The sequence below is a fragment of the Chelonoidis abingdonii genome, chromosome 6 (assembly GCF_003597395.2).
Source record: "Chelonoidis abingdonii isolate Lonesome George chromosome 6, CheloAbing_2.0, whole genome shotgun sequence".
NCBI classification, from domain to species: domain Eukaryota; kingdom Metazoa; phylum Chordata; order Testudines; family Testudinidae; genus Chelonoidis; species Chelonoidis abingdonii.
Window position 1 is genome coordinate 30,042,265 of NC_133774.1, and position 19,195 is coordinate 30,061,459.

At 45.1% G+C, this 19,195-nt stretch overlaps 1 protein-coding gene across 1 annotated transcript in view; it reads left to right on the forward strand.

Moving 5' to 3' along the window:
* Window positions 1-9,410: 9,410 nt before the first annotated feature.
* Window positions 9,411-19,195, forward strand: part of C7 (complement C7) — a 37,432-nt gene continuing 27,647 nt past the window's right edge. The window contains exons 1-7 of the mRNA XM_032802646.2: window positions 9,411-9,646; window positions 9,967-10,022; window positions 10,725-10,800; window positions 11,799-11,940; window positions 14,134-14,275; window positions 16,144-16,282; window positions 18,621-18,755. Coding sequence (XP_032658537.1) covers window positions 9,641-9,646; window positions 9,967-10,022; window positions 10,725-10,800; window positions 11,799-11,940; window positions 14,134-14,275; window positions 16,144-16,282; window positions 18,621-18,755 — 696 coding nt within the window. The 5' untranslated portion in view covers window positions 9,411-9,640. The remainder of the gene's footprint in view (window positions 9,647-9,966; window positions 10,023-10,724; window positions 10,801-11,798; window positions 11,941-14,133; window positions 14,276-16,143; window positions 16,283-18,620; window positions 18,756-19,195) is intronic.

Here is a 19,195-nt window from a genome sequence, read left to right on the forward strand (position 1 = left end):
ACCCTAAGGCAGGGTTTCTCAAACAGGGGTCGCCGCTTGTGTAGGGAAAACCCCTGGCGGGCCGGGCCGTTGTGTTTACCTGCCCCGTCCACAGGTCCGGCTGATCGCGGCTCCCACTGGCTGTGGATGGCTGCTCCGGGCCAATGGGAGCTGCTGGAAGTGGCGTGGGCCGAGGGACTTACTGGCAGCCACTTCCAGCAGCTGCCATTGGCCCTGGAGCAGCTTTCCCTGCACAAGCGGCGATCCTTGTTTGAGAAACCCTGCCCTAAGGGGCCTCCAGGAGGTGTCCTACAATGCCCATCATGACTGCTCTGGTAAGCATTTCTACTCTGCTGCCCTGCAGCCAGGTACACAGGCATGTACTCCTCCCCATTTAAAGCCTCAGGAATTTTTGAAATTTCACTTCCTGTTTGCTGCGTGTGGACAGCTAACATCACATCTTTCCAGCTGACCATGTTGGCTTTCCACAGCAAATGTGCTCCTGCCTGGAGTACACTGGAGTTGCTGGATCTGTTGGGTCTGTGGGGAAAGGAAGCTGTGTAGTCGCAGCTCTGATCCATCCATAGGAACTTAGACACCTAAGAGCAGATGCTTGTGGCATGGATAAGAAGGGGCACAAAAGGGACATGCAGCAGTGCCATGCTAAGATCAAGGACCTGACATACCAGGCATACCAGAAGGCAAATGAGGTCAAACATCGCTCTGGTGTGATTTTGAAAACATATGGCTTCTACAAGGAGCTGCTTCTCATCCTTGTGGCAACACTGCCAAGAGTCCTGTGGATATTTTGGAGGGACTGGAGGCAGCAGCAAACAGAGTCAACTGCAAGGACGAAGCGGTGGACGAGGAGGTTGAGTTGGAGGAGGATGTGGGACAGGCGACAGGCTCGTTTGGTGGTGTGGCAAGTCAGGACTTCTTTTTGACTCCAGAGGAATCTAGTCAGTCCCAGCAGTCTGTCTCCAGTGTTCCTGAAGTAGGAGAGGGTAGCTCATTTTGCTTTGATAGTGCTCAGTGACATGGGGTAGAGGTGTCCTTTATTTTGTTATATGGTGCACATGAGAGAAGGAATAGAAATTAATAACACTAGATACTGTTTGCATCTGCTTCACATTCTTCTATGCAGCCAAGCAGTAGGGTCCCATGCAGAAAAGTTTGTTAATGCCCACTTAGATCTCCCCAAAATCCTCCACAGAGATCTCTAGGAAACTTTCCTGCAGATATTCTACAATCCTCTGCCGAAGGTTCCTTGGCAGAGCTGCTTTGTTTCTTCCCCCATTGTCACGGCAAAGTTTTCTACAATCGGCAATTACTTCTGCAGGAACCAAAGCAACACACAGGTGAGCAGCATATGGACCCAGTCTGAAGCTGCATGCATGCAGGAGATGCACCCTTGCATCAGTAGTGTGATTTCAGCTTCAATCACCCCCGTTTCTTGAAAATGGTGCCACTATTCAGAATAGTGTCCCTAGGTTCTTGTATTTATCCCCTTCTGAACCCACCCAGACCCTTTGTTCCATCTTGCACCACCATTCCCCCCCCCGGCCGAATTCACCATGTTTGGTGCTCTGGCCATGCTTCATGCCTGCAAGGGAAAGTGAGAAAGAGGTGTGTGTAACTTTTCTGATTCAAGACTCTGTTTCTTGAGGGCCAGCTCCTACACACTGGCATAGCACCTCTGTCAGATAAAGAAGCCAATCAGAAGGAGTTTTGCAAACTGCTGCAATAATCAGATCAGACTGACAGTGAACACAGAGCATGGAGAGAGACAATAAATGAAAAATTAGAAATGGATAGCTAGGAGAGGAGACAAAGCCAGAAGTGGATAATACAGGGTCAGAAGTAGATAATAAAGTTCATGGAGGACCAAATAGAGATGCTGAGGTCCCTGATTGCATGGAAGGTGGAACACATGTGTGCTTGACTCCCCCTGCATCCCGTACCGAACTGCCTTCTTTGCCTCCCCAAACTCCCTACACACATTCCTCTTATGTTCCTGCCCATCACAATATTCCTTGCACTCCATCCTTAGGGACATTTTCCATAATGGCAGCTACATTTACACTCAGCTGTGAAATCCTCTCATCAGAGGGTGCTGCTCACTGTCATGTCTCTTGTAAGAAATGTTAATCTGTGTATTGCTGTTTAATAACAGTTTAGTCTTATAAAGACAGGGATTCTTTATTTGTGACTGTAACCCGGCGTGACTCACCCCTGCGGCGCCTCCTGCTGGACACTCCTGGGAATTAGCTCAAATTTGCAGCTGGAGTGCCCTCTGCAGGCCAGTGATCTGTCTTCCGGCTTCTGCTACTGGCCCCATGTCCCTCCCTGGACTCTGGTGCCCTTTTTACGTGGGGTTCTGCCCCCCTGGCAGTAATCCCTTTCTTCTTAGGGTTTCCCCTCCCTGGGAACCCCCCACTCTATCCCCACTTTGCCTCAGGGTCTTGGCAACTGCCCAGTCATTAGCTAGCCCCACGCCCTGGGGCAGACTGCAGTATTATCCTCTCATCATCGGCAAAGGGGTTGGACCTGCTGCCTTGGCCTACCCCTGGGTTGCACCCTGCAACCCAAAGAGAGAGATGCTAGATACGCGCTTGCTTATGTCACCTAAGACAGCGTTTCTCAAACAGGGGTCGCCGCTTGTTAGGGAAAACCCGCGGCCGGCCGCTTGTTTACCTGCCCGGCAACGTCCGGCGATCGCGGCTCCACTGGCTTGATGCTGCTAGCCTGGCCCAATGTGGGACTGCTGAATGGCGCTGGTGTCCAGGGACTTACTCGGCAGCCACTTCGCAGCAGCTTGCCATTGGCCCTGGAGCAGCTTCCCTGCACAATGCGGCGATCCTTGTTTGGAAAACCCTCCCTGAGGCCTCCAGGGAGTGTCCTACAATGCCCATCAGACTGCTCTGTACAGATTTCTTACCTCTGCTGCCCTGCAGCAGGTACACGAGGATGTACTCGCTCCCATTTAAAGACCTCAGAATTTTTGAATTCACTTCCTGTTTGCTGGCGTGTGACAGCTACACATACATCTTTCAGCTGACCATGTTGGCTTGCCCACAGCAATTCTCCAGCTGGAGTACACTGGATTGCTCGGATCATGGTGGGTCTGTGGGGAAAGGAAGCTGTGTGAGTCGCGCTCTTATCCATCCATAGAACTAGACACCTAAAGAGCAGATGCTTGTGGCATGGATAAGAAAGGGCACAAAAGGACATGCAGCAGTGCATGCTAGATCAAGGACCTACATACCCGGCATACCAAAGGCACAAAGGAGGTCAACATCGCTCTGTGTTGCTTGAAACATATGGGCTTCTACAAGGAGCTGCTCTCATCCTGTGCAACACTGCCAAGAGTCTGTGATATTTTGGAGGAGCTGGAGGCAGCACAAACGAGTCAACTGCAAGACGAAGCGGTGGACGAGGATTTGAGTGTGAGGATGTGACAGGCGACAGCTCGTTTGGTGTGTGCAAGTCGGACTTCTTTTGACCCCAGAGAATCTAGTCGTCCAGACTGTCTCCATGTTCCTGAAGTAGAGAGGTAGCTCATTTGCTTGATAGTGCTCAGTGACATGGGTAAGGCTTTATTTGTAATGTGCACTAATGTAATGTTAAGGAAGATGGTAGGAACAAAGGTAAAGAAATAATAACACTAGAATACGTTTTGCATCTGCTCACATTCCCCTATGCATCCAAGCATAGGTCCATGCAGAAAAGTTTGTTAAGCCCACTTAGATCTCCCCAAATCCTCCACAGAGATCCTAGAAACTTCCTGCAGATATCTACATCCTCTGCCGAAGGTTCCTTGCAGAGCTGCTTTTCTTCCCCCATTGTCAGCAAAGTTTTCTACAATCGCAATTACTTCTGCAGGAACCAAGCAACACACAGGTAGCACATATGGACCCAGTCTGAAGCTGCATATGCAGTCAGGAGAGCACCTTCCATCAGAGTGTGATTTCAGCTTCAATCACCCCCGTTTCTGAAAAAGTGCCACTATTCAGAATAGTTCCCGTAGGTTCTTGTATTATCCCCTTCGAACCCACCCAGACCTTTGTTCCATCTTGCACCACCATTCCCCCCCCGCCGAATTACCATGTTTGGTTGCTCCCTCATGCTCATGGCCTGCAAGGAAAGTGAGAAAGAGGTGTGTGTAACTTTTCTGATTCAAGACTCTGTTCTTGAGGCCAGCTCCTACACACTGGCATAGCACCTCTGTCAGATAAAGAAGCCAATCAGAAGGAGTTTTGCAAACTGCTGCAATAATCAGATCAGACTGACAGTGAACACAGAGCATGGAGAGAGACAATAAAATTAAAAATAGAAAGGATAGCTAGGAGAGGAGACAAAGCCAGAATGGATAAACAGGGTCAAAGTAGATAATAAAGTTCATGGAGACCAATAGAGATCTGAGGTCCCTGATTGCATGGAAGGAAACATGTGTGCTTGACTCCCCCTGCATCCCGTACCGAACTGCCTTCTTTGCCTCCCCAAACTCCTACACACATTCCTCTTATGTCCTGCCATCACAATATTCCTTGCACTCCATCCTTAGGGACATTTTCCATAATGGCAGCACATTACACTCAGCTGTGAAATCCCTCATCAAGAGTCTGCTCACTGTCATGTCTCTTGTAAGAAATGTTAATCTGTGTATTGCGTTTAATAACAGTTTAGTCTTATAAAGACAGGATTCTTATTTGTGACTGTAACCCGGCGTGACTCACCCTGCGGCGCCTCCTGCTGGACACTCCTGGGAATTAATCAATTCACTGGAGTGCCTCTGCAGCAGTGATCTGTCCGCTTCTGCACTGCCCCATTCCTCTCCCTGACTCTGGTGCCTCTTTTCTGAGTGGTTCTGCCCCCTGGCAGTAATCCCTTCTTTTAGGGTTTCCCCCACCTGGGAACCCCCCCTCTATCCCCACTTTGCCTCAGGGTCTTGGCAACTGCCCAGTCATTAGCTAGCCCCACGCCCTGGGGCAGACTGCAGTATTATCCTCTCATCATCAGCAAAGGGGTTTGGACCTGCTGCCTTGGCCTACCCCTGGGTTGCACCCTGCAACCCCAGTACCTCTTAGCCTACTCCTAGGCCACAGCCTGGGGCTTTCCAGGAAAGAGGTCCCCGGCTCCGCTGCCTTCCCCAGCCCTGCTTCACCTTAGGTACCTTGTCTGGTCCTTTGCAACAGCCAGGCCCTTCTCCCTCTGAACACAGAGAGAGACTCCCTTGGCTCCTGGCTTCTCTGCCCTTTTATAAGGGCCTGTGGCTTAGTTAGGGGCATGGCCCCAGCTACTGCCACTTCCCCCAATCAGCCCAGCCTAAAAGGCTGCTTTCTCCAGCCCCAGCCCCTTCCCTGGGCTGTTTTTAACCCCTTCAAGGCCGGAGCAGGGATCCACCCTGCTACAGTGACCTACACAGGGTAGTTGCAATAAAAATTCACACACAGTGGCAATTGGCACATTTGCAGACTACAATTAACTTTCGGGCAGGAATCATTACAGGGGTCATTCAATGTGGCAAGTAAACAATACTTGGCTCAATTCATTATAGAAAGACACATTACTGGAGTTCATTGTCAAAATGCTCCTTCAAAACCTCCTTGATTTGTATAGCCCCCCAACCCCTCCCACTGAGCCCCTCTAATAGCCCTAGTGTCTGGCTGCTCAAAATCAGCTGCCAGGTGATCCACTTCAATGCTCCACCTTTGGGGAAACTTTTCCCCCTTGGCTTCACAAATGTTATGCAGAGCATAGCAGGCTGCTATGACCCTGGGAATATTTTCCTCACTGAAGTCTAACTGCCAAATAGGCAGCATCAGTGACCCTTTAATCTGCCAAACTCACATTCAACGGTCATTCAGTACCTGCTGAGCCTGTTGTTGAAATGCTCTGTGGTGTTAAGGCTTCATGAGCCATGGGAGTAAGGGGTAGACTGGGTCTCCCAGGATCGCTATGGGCATTTCCACATCCCCTATTGGAATCTTCTGGTCTGGAAAGAAAGTTCCTGCATGCAGCTTTCTATACAAGCCAGTGTTCCTGAAGATACGTGTGTCATGCACCTTCCCTGACCACCCTGCATTGATGTCAGAGAAACGACCCCAACGAGCCACCAGGGCCTGCAATATCATAGAGAAGTAGGCCTTTCAGTTGATGTACTCTGTCACAAGATGATCTGGGGTCAAAGTTGGGATATGCATGCCAGCTATCGCCCCACTGCAGTTAGGGAATGCCATTGCCGTAAAGCCATCTAATATTTCCTGCACATTACCCAGAGTCACAGTCCTTTGTAGCAGGAGGAGATTAATGGCCCTGCACACTTGCATCACTACAACCTCCACAGTAGACTTCCCAACTCCAAACTGATTCATGACTGACCAGTAGCAGTCTGGAATTGCCAGCTTCCACACAGCTTCCACACAGCTGAGATGGAAGGCACAAAGTTTGCAGGGGCATTTGAAAAACAACACCCAATGCAGTCAGAAGCCCTTGGAATCATGAGATGGAGAAGACACCTTCATGGGGCAGTGATCCCGCCCCCATTAAAACATAAGAACATACAGGGTCAGACCAACGTTCCATCTAGCCCAGTATCCTGTCTTCTGACAGTGGCCAATGCCAGGTGCTTCTGAGGGAATGAACAGAACAAGTGATCCATCCCCTGTCGCCCATTCCCAGCTTCTGGCAAACAGAGGCTAAGGATACCATCTCTGCCCGTCCGCAAATAGTCATCAATGGACCTATCCTCCATGAATTTATCTATTTCTTTTTTGATACACCGCATGATGCACTGCAATCCATTCCCAGAACTCCGAGCAGGAAAAGGTGGCGATTTTAACAGTGAGATTGTTACCCACAGTGCACTGCTCTCTCTGTCGGTGCTACAGCACCAACCGTGGATGTGCTCTGCCAACACAAAAAGCATTGTGTGAACATGCACAAGCAATGTAATTACAGTGGTTTATGATGGTTGACGTAACTTAAGTTGTCATAACTCCATATTGTAGACATGGCCTTAGTGACAGAAAAAAAGGACAAACTATGACTTTGCAATATTCTTCCATCCTATCAATTAGTTTCAAGGAGAGAAAGTGTATAGACAACAGAGAATACTGACTTCATTGTGAGATGATGGGGAGGAAGGAGTTGGGGGGGTTGCTTGTGTAAGCAATGAGTTCAAACTGAATAAGGACCCCAAGTCCTGGATATGAGCTAAGACAAGTAAAATAATTAAGAAACAAGTACCAGGTATCTTCAAACAGTTTAGATCATGTTATCGAAAGGGTTCACCATTACAGAACCGGAAAAGTCTCTGAAGCAGGCTCCTGATACAGCTAAATTGGCTCTGGAACTGTTTTCTTTTAGCAAACAGGTCATCGTCATCCCTGACTTACACAGAGAAACATGACTCCAGATCTAGGAGCAAGGAATAATTAATCTAGGAATCCACATCTAGGCAGAAGGAATGCAGGCCATACGGACAGAATGAGGGACTGTATCCTGGAAAGCAGTGACAGTGAAAAGGATTTAGGGGTCATAGTGGACAATCAGCTCAGTGCAATGATGTGGCAAAAAGGACTAATGCATTCCTGGGTTGTATAAACAGGTGAGTAGGAGTAGGGAGGTGATTTTACCTTCATATGTGGCTTTAGTGAGGCTGATACTGAAATACCGTGTATAGTTCTGGTGTCCTCATTTCAAAAATGCTGCTGAAAAATTAGAGACAGTGCAGAAAAGAGCCATAAAATGCCTCATAATAAGAGAGTTCAGTCTGTTTAGTTTGTTAATCCGAGTTCAATCTGTTTAGTTTATCATAAAGAAGGCTGAGAGGTGACTTGATTATAGCATATAAGAATCTTCACAGGGAGAAGATACTGGGTAGTAAAGGGCTCACCAATCTGAGGAGAAAGGCATAACAAGAACCAATGGCTGGTCACTGAAACCAGACAAATTCAGAATTAGAAATGAGGCACACATTTTTATCACTGAGAGTGATTAACTGTTGGAACAAACTATCATGGGAAGTAGTGGATTCTCCAGCTCTTCTTGATATCTTTACATCAAGGCTAGATGCCTTCTTAGAAGATATGCTTTAGCTAAACACAAGTTATGCTTTAGTCAAACACAAGTTTTTGAGCTCAGCGCAGGGGTAAATGGGTGAAAATTAATGGTCTGTGTCAGAGCCGGCCCCAGGCATCAGCGAACCAAGCAGGTGCTTGGAGCGGTCAATGGAAAGGGGGGGTGGAATGTCCAGCTCTTAGGCAGAAATTCGGTAATGGGTCCCTCAGTCCCTCTCCATCTCTTTGAGCTGCTGCCAAAGTGCCGCTGAAGAGGAAAAGAGGGAGTGAAGGACCCGCCGCTGAATTGCCACAGAAGAATAAAGCGGTGCAATTGAGCTGTCGTCGAAGTGCTGCTGATTAGCTTTTTTTTTTTCTTGCTTCGCCCCTTGGGGTGGCAAAAAAGCTGGAGCTGGGCTTGTTCTGTGTTATATAGAATGTCAGGCTAGGTATCTAAGGTTCCTTCAGGCTTTAAACTCTGAACCTATGATTCTGCACACAGCATCCACCTAGTGCAATGCAGAAGTTACTACATCACAGTAAGGACTCCTACTCCTCTGTAGAATGTTCATTACCCTCCTGCTGCAGAGTAATACTTCTGAAGAGCAATTGTTTTACCTTTTGATTACACTAGGTTGTACAGAATGGTGTGTATCATGCAAACAATTTCCTGGGAGGAAGAATACCTTCACCCAATCACAAGGACTTTCTCTACTTTTGGTGCAAATTAATGGAAATTTCCCCAGCTGCAACATCTTAATGGTGTTTCTGGATTGGGGGGCAATTCTTGAAGAACGGAGAGAGCACCGTGGCAAAGTCGAACGTAGGGAGAAAGTGAGAGGGCATGTAAGGGAAGGAGTAAAATTCTGAGAAAGTGAAATTATCCCATAGACAAAGGTCCCAGTCCTGCAACTGCCTCCACACAGACAGCTTCTTGCATGGAACTCCATTGAAATCAATGAGGCTCTGTGGTGCTACATGGCCAATAGAAAGATTGAGACCAAAACTTGCATCCAGACCTTGAATACTTGGCCCCTGACCTGATTTTTCACAGTAGAAGCTGAGTGTGGAGATGAGGCTTGCTACTGCACATCACCACTAAGGATTTGTGGCCAGAATCTAAACTCAGTCGTACAGTTGTAAACCAGAGTAACTCCATCCACTGAAAAGAGTGAAGTGACTCTGAGTTTGTGTAACTGAGGTCAGAGCTGGCTTCTGGTCTCTGAAAAGTGAAAGACATTGCACCATAGAAAAAAGGAAGAGAAACTTAGCTTTCTTTTTGTGAGTCCTTCCCATAGTTTCATGCCAGCCCTAGTTAGCATAGCCAAGCCTTGATTTATATGTATATTATTCTGTCTTTAAGACATTGAGCAGCTACAAGAACAGGCTGTTTGTGTCCCAGGAGATGATTAAATGGGTTAAGATTAAAATTCCTCTGTATTACTCAGTCTTTCTGTGAAAGAAAAGCAAAACAGCAAGGCAGAGCAGACTCCAGAAGAGCTAGACAGACAGACTCCTTCTGCTGCTGACTTGCCCCCTAGTCCCAGAGGAGGTACAGTTCTTCCCTGGTAGTTGCTGGGTATCAGAGCGTTTCTCCTAACATGCAGGTAAGACAATCACTTAGCTAATTTCTACGAGTGAAATGAATTAGATGAAACGTTAATTTAAAAAGGAAGATCCCTGGCTGAGAAATGTAATGCAATAAAACTGCAATAAAGTAGACAAACAAGAAAATGTGGTTTGAGTGGCTAATCTGCTGAGTGTTCAGATTTCACATCATTATTAGCAATGCCATTATTATTTATTTGCATTGGAGTTTGGTTGGAGTAAGGGTTGCCGACCAGGTCCCAAAATTGACATAATGCATGCAAAAGAAAAAGCAAAACAAACCAAAAATTAATTAATGTTTTCCCTCCTACTTGTTCAGGTATTTGAGTTTTTCCTTCTGGTAGAAGTTACATGTTTCTTTCCAGTTTTTTCCAGGTGAGTATTCATTTGGAATTGTGTATGCTAAAGAATGACCATGAATTGTTTAATATACTTGTATATAAATGCTTACAAAGACGTGTCTGGTCCACAGCATGGGGAGAGGGTTAAAGGAATCTCTTAGCTTGTGCTCCGTGAGGGGGAAGCCACTTTCCCTATCAGCACTGTCAGTGCCACCAACCACTCCAGTGGCAGAGGGAAGTGTGGTGACAGGTTAAGCCACTGCCTCCTTCCCTTCTGAACACACTGGAAGAGCTGGCAAGCTCCAGAGGGAGCACTTCCTGGGAACTGTGCACTTCCTGGGAATTCTGGCTGAGCCTGAGAATTCCACAGGGAGCTCTGGCCTCCCAGCGATCCCCATGACACAGGGCTGTGCTGCTGACACAATCTGGCTCCCAGTGTATACTTATGATATGGTCTATGCAAGCATTCAGGACTGAATGTGTGCCTCCTCAGGGCTAGTGTCTCCTGTCTGCCTCGTGGTTAGACAGAAGGATTGGGAGTCAGTTTTATTCTTCTGTGGCAGGATGAGTGAATCCCATTGGTTTCAGTAGGAGCCCAATCAGGCCCCGTATTTTTAATCAACATTCATTTAGCTGTGTCTGAAAACTTGGCTCTAATGCTTATGAATGGAGACATTGCAATTCCTTATAATTTCTTTCTGTTTTTTTAATAATGCAAAAAATAATATTGAGGCAGTCCTTCCTCTCCAGTCAATTGCCACTGGAATCCTTATGGCCCTTGGTCTGAATGTGATGGCTGCACTAAGACTCAGGTATAATACTATTAATGCTTTTTCCTTTTTCCTTTCCTAACATGCATTTTTGTAATAATTATGGTAGCATTATATCTGTAAGAGTATCAAAAGCCTAAAGCATATGATTTGTGTCTGCAAGGATGCGATATTCTAAGAGCTGACAGTGCAGAAGAAAAGGACATTGATGTTAGGAAGGAGGATAATAATCATAAGTATAACTGACTCAGCAGTTTTCATTTTGGTGATAGTTACAAAAGATGTCCTAGTGGAAATTCAGGTAAACTCTGGTATAATTCTTCAACTGATATTAGTTTTTATTGGATGACCCAACTGCTCCATTCCATTCCATTCCATCCCATTCCTAACAGGAATCAGTAGAAACAAGCTGAAAGTTTTCTATGTTGGCACTTCCACTCAGGTGAGAGGTATTTTTGATTTTTAGATTCCTTATTGCTTCCTTTGATAAGTCGTTAATTAGGGATAGGTGGATGGATGGGTTCAGTTTAAAAAAGGGCCAGCGTGCACTTTCTCTCAAGACTTGACATGAACCTGAATTTCTTTTGAGATGCAATAAAACTCCAGTTTGTTTAACTTTAGTTTTTGTCATTGTCCTTTGTACTTCTTGCTTCCTCTTGGGATCAATGTCTTTTTTATTTTAGTTCTGGCAGGTAAGTTCCAAAAGTGACTGACACCATTAAAAATGTTCATAAAATGCAGAGTACAGTATTTTCAACTGACTCGTACTATTTGCAGTTGGTGCCTAGATTTTAGAACAGAGCAATTGGGTTGATTAATCTACTAGGGCCAAAAGGAGTAGAGTCCTTTCTGTTAAACCATTTTTTATTGATACGTTGTTAGTTTGTAGTCACATGAGAAGTAGTGTCTTTGTTTTCAGGAAACGTAATTAAACGTTTCAATTAATTACAGCAAAGGATTTGTTGTGCTGTCATGAAAGCAGTCTAATATTTCTGCTTTAGGTTTACACTTTCTAAAGGTTTCTATTGATTTGCATTCAGATTCGCAGACGGACAATAGCAGTTTATGGCCAGTATGGGGGAAACCCATGTGTTGGGAGTGCCTTTGAAACACGACAATGTGTTCCTACGAGAGGATGCCCAACAGAGGAGGGCTGTGGTGATAGGTTCAGGTGCTTTTCAGGTACTTTATTTTACTTTATTTTTCATAAGTTTCTGATACTTAAAGTTATGGAAGAGGATTACGTAAAGGTGCTTCCTGTTTATCAGACAATACAATCATGGGTTAAATAAAATCAAAGGATGAAAGCTCCAGTTTTTACAGGAAAGAAATTCACAGGCCAAAAATCAGACACAGTCTTATTAATCCCTCTGTGCATATATGCCTTACCCTACTGACACATTGGAGGGACAGACCCTACCTGTCCTGGCTCTGTGCTGCACCCCAGAAGTGGCCTTCAAGTCTGATTCCTAGGTGGGGGGGCCACAGGGCTCCATGCGCTGCCCCGAGCACTGGCTCCGCATTCCCACTGACCAGGAACTGCGGCCAATGGGAGCTGCGGAGGTGGTGCCTATGGGCAAGAGCAGCATGCAGAGCCACCTGCGACACCACCGTCTAGGACCTGGACCTGCTGGCCGCTTACGGGGCACAGCGTGGAGTCAGGACAGGCAGGAAGCCTGCCTTAGCCTCCCCAGTGTGCCACTGACTGGAGCTGCTGGAGATAAGCCTGTGCCCCAACCCTGAGCCCTAATCCCCTGCCTCAGCCCTGAACCCTCCCAAACCTGGAGCCCCCTCCTGCACCCCAAACCCCTCATCCCCAACCCCACTCTAGAGCCTGCACCCCCAGATGGAGCCCTCACTGCCCCCTGCACCCCAACACCCTGGCTGAGCCCAAAGCCCTTTCCCTCACCCTGAAACCCTCATTTCTGGCCCCACCCCAGAACCCATACCGCCAGTTAGAGTCCTCACCACCTCCCGCACCCCAACCCCCTGCCCCAGCCCAGTGAAAGTGAGTGAGGGTGAGGGAGAGAGAGAGCCACCGAGAGAGGGGGAATGTAGTGAGTGGAGAGGAGGGCCTCGGGGAAGGGGTGGGGCGGGGGCATGGCCTTGGGGAAGGGCTATTAGAAAGTTGGCAACCCTATTGCCAAGTCAACCAATTTAGTGAGATCCCTTTGTAACTTTTCACAGTCTGTTTTTGACTTAATTATCTTGAGTAATTTTGTATCATCTGCAAACTTTGGCACCTCACTGTTTACCCCCTTTTGCAGATCATTTATGAATATGTTGAACAGCACTGATCCCAGACCAGTACATACCCCTGGGGACACCTCTACTGACTTCTCTTCATTCTGAAAATGGGCTATTTATTCCTACCCTTTGTTTCCTATCTTTTAACTGGAGTGCCTGGGAATGCTTTCAGGATCATCTAATGATCCTTAATTTAATTTATTGACAAGCCTTTTGTTGTCTTAATCACCCTGCCTTTGTTTATAAACAAACTCCCTGTACCAAGGGCGGAAGTCATCAGTAGCCCAGAACTCATCACATTCCACACTCAAGCTCTGACTCCTGGGTGCTGCTGGGTCCTTGCCCCATGGAAGGCAATTGGGGAGGGGCATGTGATGCTTCGGGCCACACCTCCATGCATCTCCCCTGCCCCACTATATTATTGTACATGATCACATGCTATTAAGACACCAGCACTCCTGTATGCCCACTGTTCACTGTTCAGCCTGCACATCGAGGGCCCAGTTTTGCTCCTAGTTACACCAGAATAAATGGAATGATGGATTTTCTGTGTTATAATTGCATAGTTCACAGCCACTGCCCACTGGCCAGTCAGCACACTGAATGAGTTAGGGGTGGTGTGGAAATGATGAACCCAATTCTCCCCTCTCTTACACCAGTGTAAATCAGGAGTAACTCAACTGCCATCAGTGGAGTTACAATGGAGTAAAACTGGTCTAAAGCAGAGAAGAATCAGGCCCAATAGATGATCACGTAATTAAAGGCGCATTCTAGTGTATACACTCCAGAAACCCTAGCTATATGTTTAAAACATGTGCTGCAATGCCCTCAGTTCAATTCAAGTGGTATTTTTTAGAGACCTAGTGTTGCTCTTTGACTATTGCCAAAAACAGGATTTGAACCCTGATCTTTCAGTGATATATCGGTCAAAGAGGCAGGCCCCTGAATCTGAGTTTTTTCTTGAGTTTCCGTAATTTTTCTTAAAGCTTGTTTTTAATTAGACCTATACAAAATGAGAATGTGTGATTAAATCGGCTAATTAACATACTTTAATTTTAGCTGCTGTGTATCCAGATGGACAAACATGTTTCCCCCTTTCCCTGAGATTTTTTTTTGTTTTGGTTTTAGGTCAATGCATTAGCAAATCTCTGGTGTGCAATGGAGACCAGGATTGCGAGGAAGACGGTGCTGATGAGGATCAGTGTGAAGAGAGCAGACCGGCTTGTGACATTGATAAAATGCCTCCTAATGCAGAACTTACAGGAGCTGGGTAAGCTTCTCTGCAGATCTCATCTTACCTGTGACATCAATATCTGTGCTAGTTTAAGTTGTATTTTTGTAGCATTTTACAACAAATCTTGGCCTCTAGTTAACCTGCTCACATGCCTCAGAGGGATCAGCTCCAGATCTCAAGACTATTATTTTTACTGTTTTATTATTTGTGTTAACCTTAGTGCCTAGGAGTCACAGTCATGGACCAGGACCCCATTGTGCTAGGTGCTGGACAAACAGTGCACTAAAGAAAAGTCTCCTTTCGATAGAATAGAATTAGGGCTCACAGTCTCTGTAGAGGGCATTCATTAAAGTGTAACACAATCTTTAACAATTTTTTCTGAGCAGGCATTCCACCTAACAGAAGGCAGCAATGCACATGTACTGTGTATAGCACATTACAACCTCTTTTTCACTCCCGTCTGCCAATTTAGATATATTAAACAGATGATTGAAGGACTTCATAGCTTTGCCATATGTTCATTATGGGTGTGAAATTTTCTCCTCAGATGCACACATATAACTTCCATTGACTTCAAACAGAGATATGATTGCAGAATTTGGCCTTCTGAGCTGAAATTTTATACTTCTATTTTATAAAAGAAGCTTAGTTCTTCCCTGACTTGCACTTTGAGTAGTCATTGACACCTATGTCCTGCCTATATAAAATGCAGCCAAATCAAAATGGTAGCATTTTATAATGAATTTGTATAAGTGTGATGATTAAACAAGGTGCATGGTGGTGGAGAATCAGGCCTATGATCTCAATATAGGTATAATTTTTGGACAAGATTCACTACTATGATCTGGCTGCTGTGCTCTGGCTCCACTAATACAAAGCAGCTGGGAACCTGTTTTAACTGGTTTATAGCTGTCTTGCATCACAGAAGGATCTTAAAGCAGCTAGATTATATGAATCTGGCCTTTTGATTTTGAACAATGATTTGAAACATTTGCACTTCTGCAAATCTTTTTAATTTGAAAAGAAATGTTGCAAACTAGTTGTCTATAACCAGGATAGGTTATAGACCGGTTTCTAAAGGCATAGCAACAGCAGTTGCTTTTTCCTTAAGGAATACTGCTATGCAATAGCATTGTGCATCTGTACTCTTTAATGACCTCAGCTACATATACAGAAGTATTAGCATAACAAAATGATTATCTTATCTTGTTTAATGTAGCCCTATTGCCTTGAGAATGATCTTAGCTCAGATGGAATAAAGGGGAGTTTTGGTAATGGATTGGGCATTTTGCGGATATAGCTAAACATAAGCAGTTGCCATGGATATGAATGTATTGGCATTAGCAGGTGTGTAATATCTGGCTAAGAGGGGTGAAAACATGATCTAAGTTGTAGTCATTGCTGTCACAATTAAGAATGGCATTTTACTTACCATACTCTACTATGTATGTGCGGCACTTTTATGCCCATCTAGGAGTCTATAATATAGTGTCCTATTTTCTTATGTAATGGCTTTTCTACATGGTGAGTTAGCACATGGCAAGCCAGGGTGTAAATCAACAGGGCATTAGCTTGCTGCACACTAAATCACCATGTAGACTCTGCTGCAGTGCACTGAAAATTCCGTTGTACATTTTGGCATACTCCCATTTCAAACATCAGTACATCAGTGCTCACTATGGAACTTTTAGTGCACAGTAGCAGTGTCCGCATAGGCGGGTAGTCCACTGTAGATTCCCTCTCTGGCTTTCTGTGAACTAACTTGCTGACTACACAGGCCTTAAGTCCTTTTTTGATTGTTATATGCAGATGTAACTTTCTGTAGTTTTAACCTCCTGACAACCATGCATTCTTCTCAGTGACTCTGCTGCCTTACGCTATCGTTTGTATTTTCTCTCTTGCAGCTTTGATGCCATTTCTGGTGAGACTAGGGGAAGAGTGATTCATACTAAAAGTTTTGGTGGACAGTGCAGAAAGGTGTTTAGTGGTGATCAGAAAGAATACTATAGACTGAGTGAAAGCCTTCTTACCTACACATTCCAAGTATGTTTGCTTTACTATAGCCTTGTTTTTAGAGTCATATTTAGACCTGGGAGAATAATGTGAAACATGAAAGGTTTCTTGAGAGTGGCAAGCTTCCTGGAAAGAGTTCCTTGTGGCAAACATGCACTCAGCCAGCCCCAGCTGTCTGGTTTGCTGATTCAGTTAGATGGTGGCTCCTTCACCTGGCCAGCCTCCAAGGGGAAGTCCAAGGTTTTCACCTTATGCACCCCTAAGCACAGCATCTTCAGTTTCCCTGCCTGCCTACAGCAGTTTTAGAGAGGTAAGATGCCCCTAAAATGCTGGCACCCCTAGGCACGTGCCTACCTAATTGCCTTTTATGATGAGATGATTGGCTCTGTGGATGAGGGAAAAGCAGTGGATGTGTTATTCCTTGACTTTAGCAAAGCTTTTGATATGGTCTCCCACAGTATTCTTGCCAGCAAGTTAAAGAAGTATAGGCTGGATGAGTGGACTATAAGGTGGATAGAAAGCTGGCTAGATCATCAGGCTCAAAGGGTAGTGATAAATGGCTCCATGTCTAGCTGGCAGCCGGTATCAAGTGGAGTGTCCCAAGGGTCAGTCCTGGGGCTGGTTTTGTTCAATATCTTCATTAATGATCTGGAGGATGGTGTAGACTGCACCTTTCACAAGTTTGCAGATTACACTAAACGGAAGGAGTGGTAGATACACTGGAGGGTAGGGTAGGATACAGAGAGACCTAGACAAATTAGAGGATTGAGCCTAAAGAAATGTGATGAGGTTCAACAAGGACAAATGCAGAGTCCTGCACTTAGGATGGAAGAATCCCATGTACTGCTACAGACTAGGGACTGAATGGCTAGGCAGCAGCTCTGCAGAAAAGGACCTAGGAGTAACAGTGGACGAGAAGCTGGATATGAGTCAACAGTGTTCCCTTGTTGCAAGAAAGCTAACAGCATTTTGGGCTATATAAGTAGGAGCACTAGCAGGGTGGTGAAGCACTGGAATTGGTTACCTAGGGAGGTGGTGGAATCCCCTTCCTTAGAGGTTTTTAAGGTCAGGTTTGGTAAAGCCCTGGCTGGGAAGATTTAATTGGGGATTGGTCCTGCTTTGAGCAGGGAGTTGGACTAGATGACCTCCTGAGGTCCCTTCCAACCCTGATATTTTATGATTCTATGAGTCTCCTGTGCCTAATTGGAAATCTGGCCCTGGGGAAGTCAATACTCAGAACCTCTCACAAGATTAAATCCAGAGAGAGGAGCAGTCAACACTATTGAACTGAACTGAGCTGGGTAGCTATCTCCTGAACAGGCCATGCATTCGAGGAACAGGATTACCAACAGTGAAAAAACAGCATTAGAGACTATGTGCCAGATCCTCAGCTAGTGAAATTTGGCATAGCTTTGTTAGTCAATGGAGTTATGCCAAGTTACACCAGAATTAAACACCTATCTCAGAGAACTAGAAGGGATCTTGCAAGGTCATTGAGTCCAGTCCAGTCCCTTGCCTTCACAGCAGGACCAAGTACTACCCCCAACAGATTTTTGCACCAGATCTGTAAATGGCCCCCCTCAATGATTGAACTTACAACCCTGGGTTTTGCAGGCCTATGCTCAAACCACTGAGCTATCCCTTCTCCTCTAGCTTACCTATCTACTTAGGGTTAAGTTTATCTCTTCCCAGAAAATGGTATCTCTGTTTAGTAGTTTTAATAGATGTTAAATGGAGGATTTATTACTAGAAGAAAGGAACAGAACCCTGACTGTTATTACTTAGATCAAGGTCTTGATCCTGTGCACCCTTTATTTCAATAGAAGCATTGCTTACCCATGGAATGTGTTCAACTCATTGAGGGCTTCAGAGAGAAGATTATAACCAAATAATGGCTTAAAGTTAAGCATGTGCATAAATGTTTGCAAGATGAGGGCCAAAGTGTGGTGGACGTAGTCTTCATGTCTCAGGGTCAGATCTTTACTGAATGCAGGGGTCTGTCCTCACTTGGTTTTTTCTGAGTATGAGCAGCTAATGCACCTGCTCATTCTTTAGAAGTATAGCATACATACGCTTCTTAGGACATTTGTAGAGACATATTACATCCCTTTCAGAGGGATGCTTTGTTCATTGTCATATCATTAATAGACTTGATCCTGCTCCTATTGACATCAGTGGGAACTGGGTCAGTCCTTAAATCCACTGCCATACTACTGGTATGTTTGTATAAAGATGTTTGCTTTATCCTATATTCATACACTATCTAGAATGTATTCAACCCAAAGAAATCTTCCTAGTCTCTCTGTGCCAGAAAGTGCATGTGCTTCTAACAACTGTTCACAAAGGACTGCATTTTCCTTTTCTCTAGGTGAAAATTCAGAATGATTTTAGCTATGAGTTTTACAACAGTAGCTGGTCTTATATGAAACACACAGTGCGCAATGTACAATCAAACAGTGGCCATCACTATTCACAAAATACACAGGAGAAAAGCAGCAAAAAGGTGTGTATAAACTGTCTTTTTGGCTTAGAATTTCCCATGAATGATTAAAGTCTTATTTCCTTCAATGCTGTTTTATAATTTGAACAGCTTCATGACAATTTTTTTGTTTTATCCTGGTACTTTTGGTGCAACTTTAGACAAAACAAACATAATCCCTCTAAGATCTGTACAAAGAGGACACTAGTCTGGGTTATGTTAGTTTATTTTTTGACATTGTAATTGCTTATTATCTATTCATTTGATTTATTGGCTGCTTTTGCTGTAAGGTAAGACATTGGCCAATAACTGAATAATATTCTCCATGCTGATAATTTTCTTCGGAACAGTTCATTTAAATGTTGTTTTCTTTTTGCCTTCTTTATTATATTCCTCAGTGTTTAGAGGTAACTTTAAAAAATATATATTCTACAATGAGGGGTTAAAATTTGTTTTGCCTATCC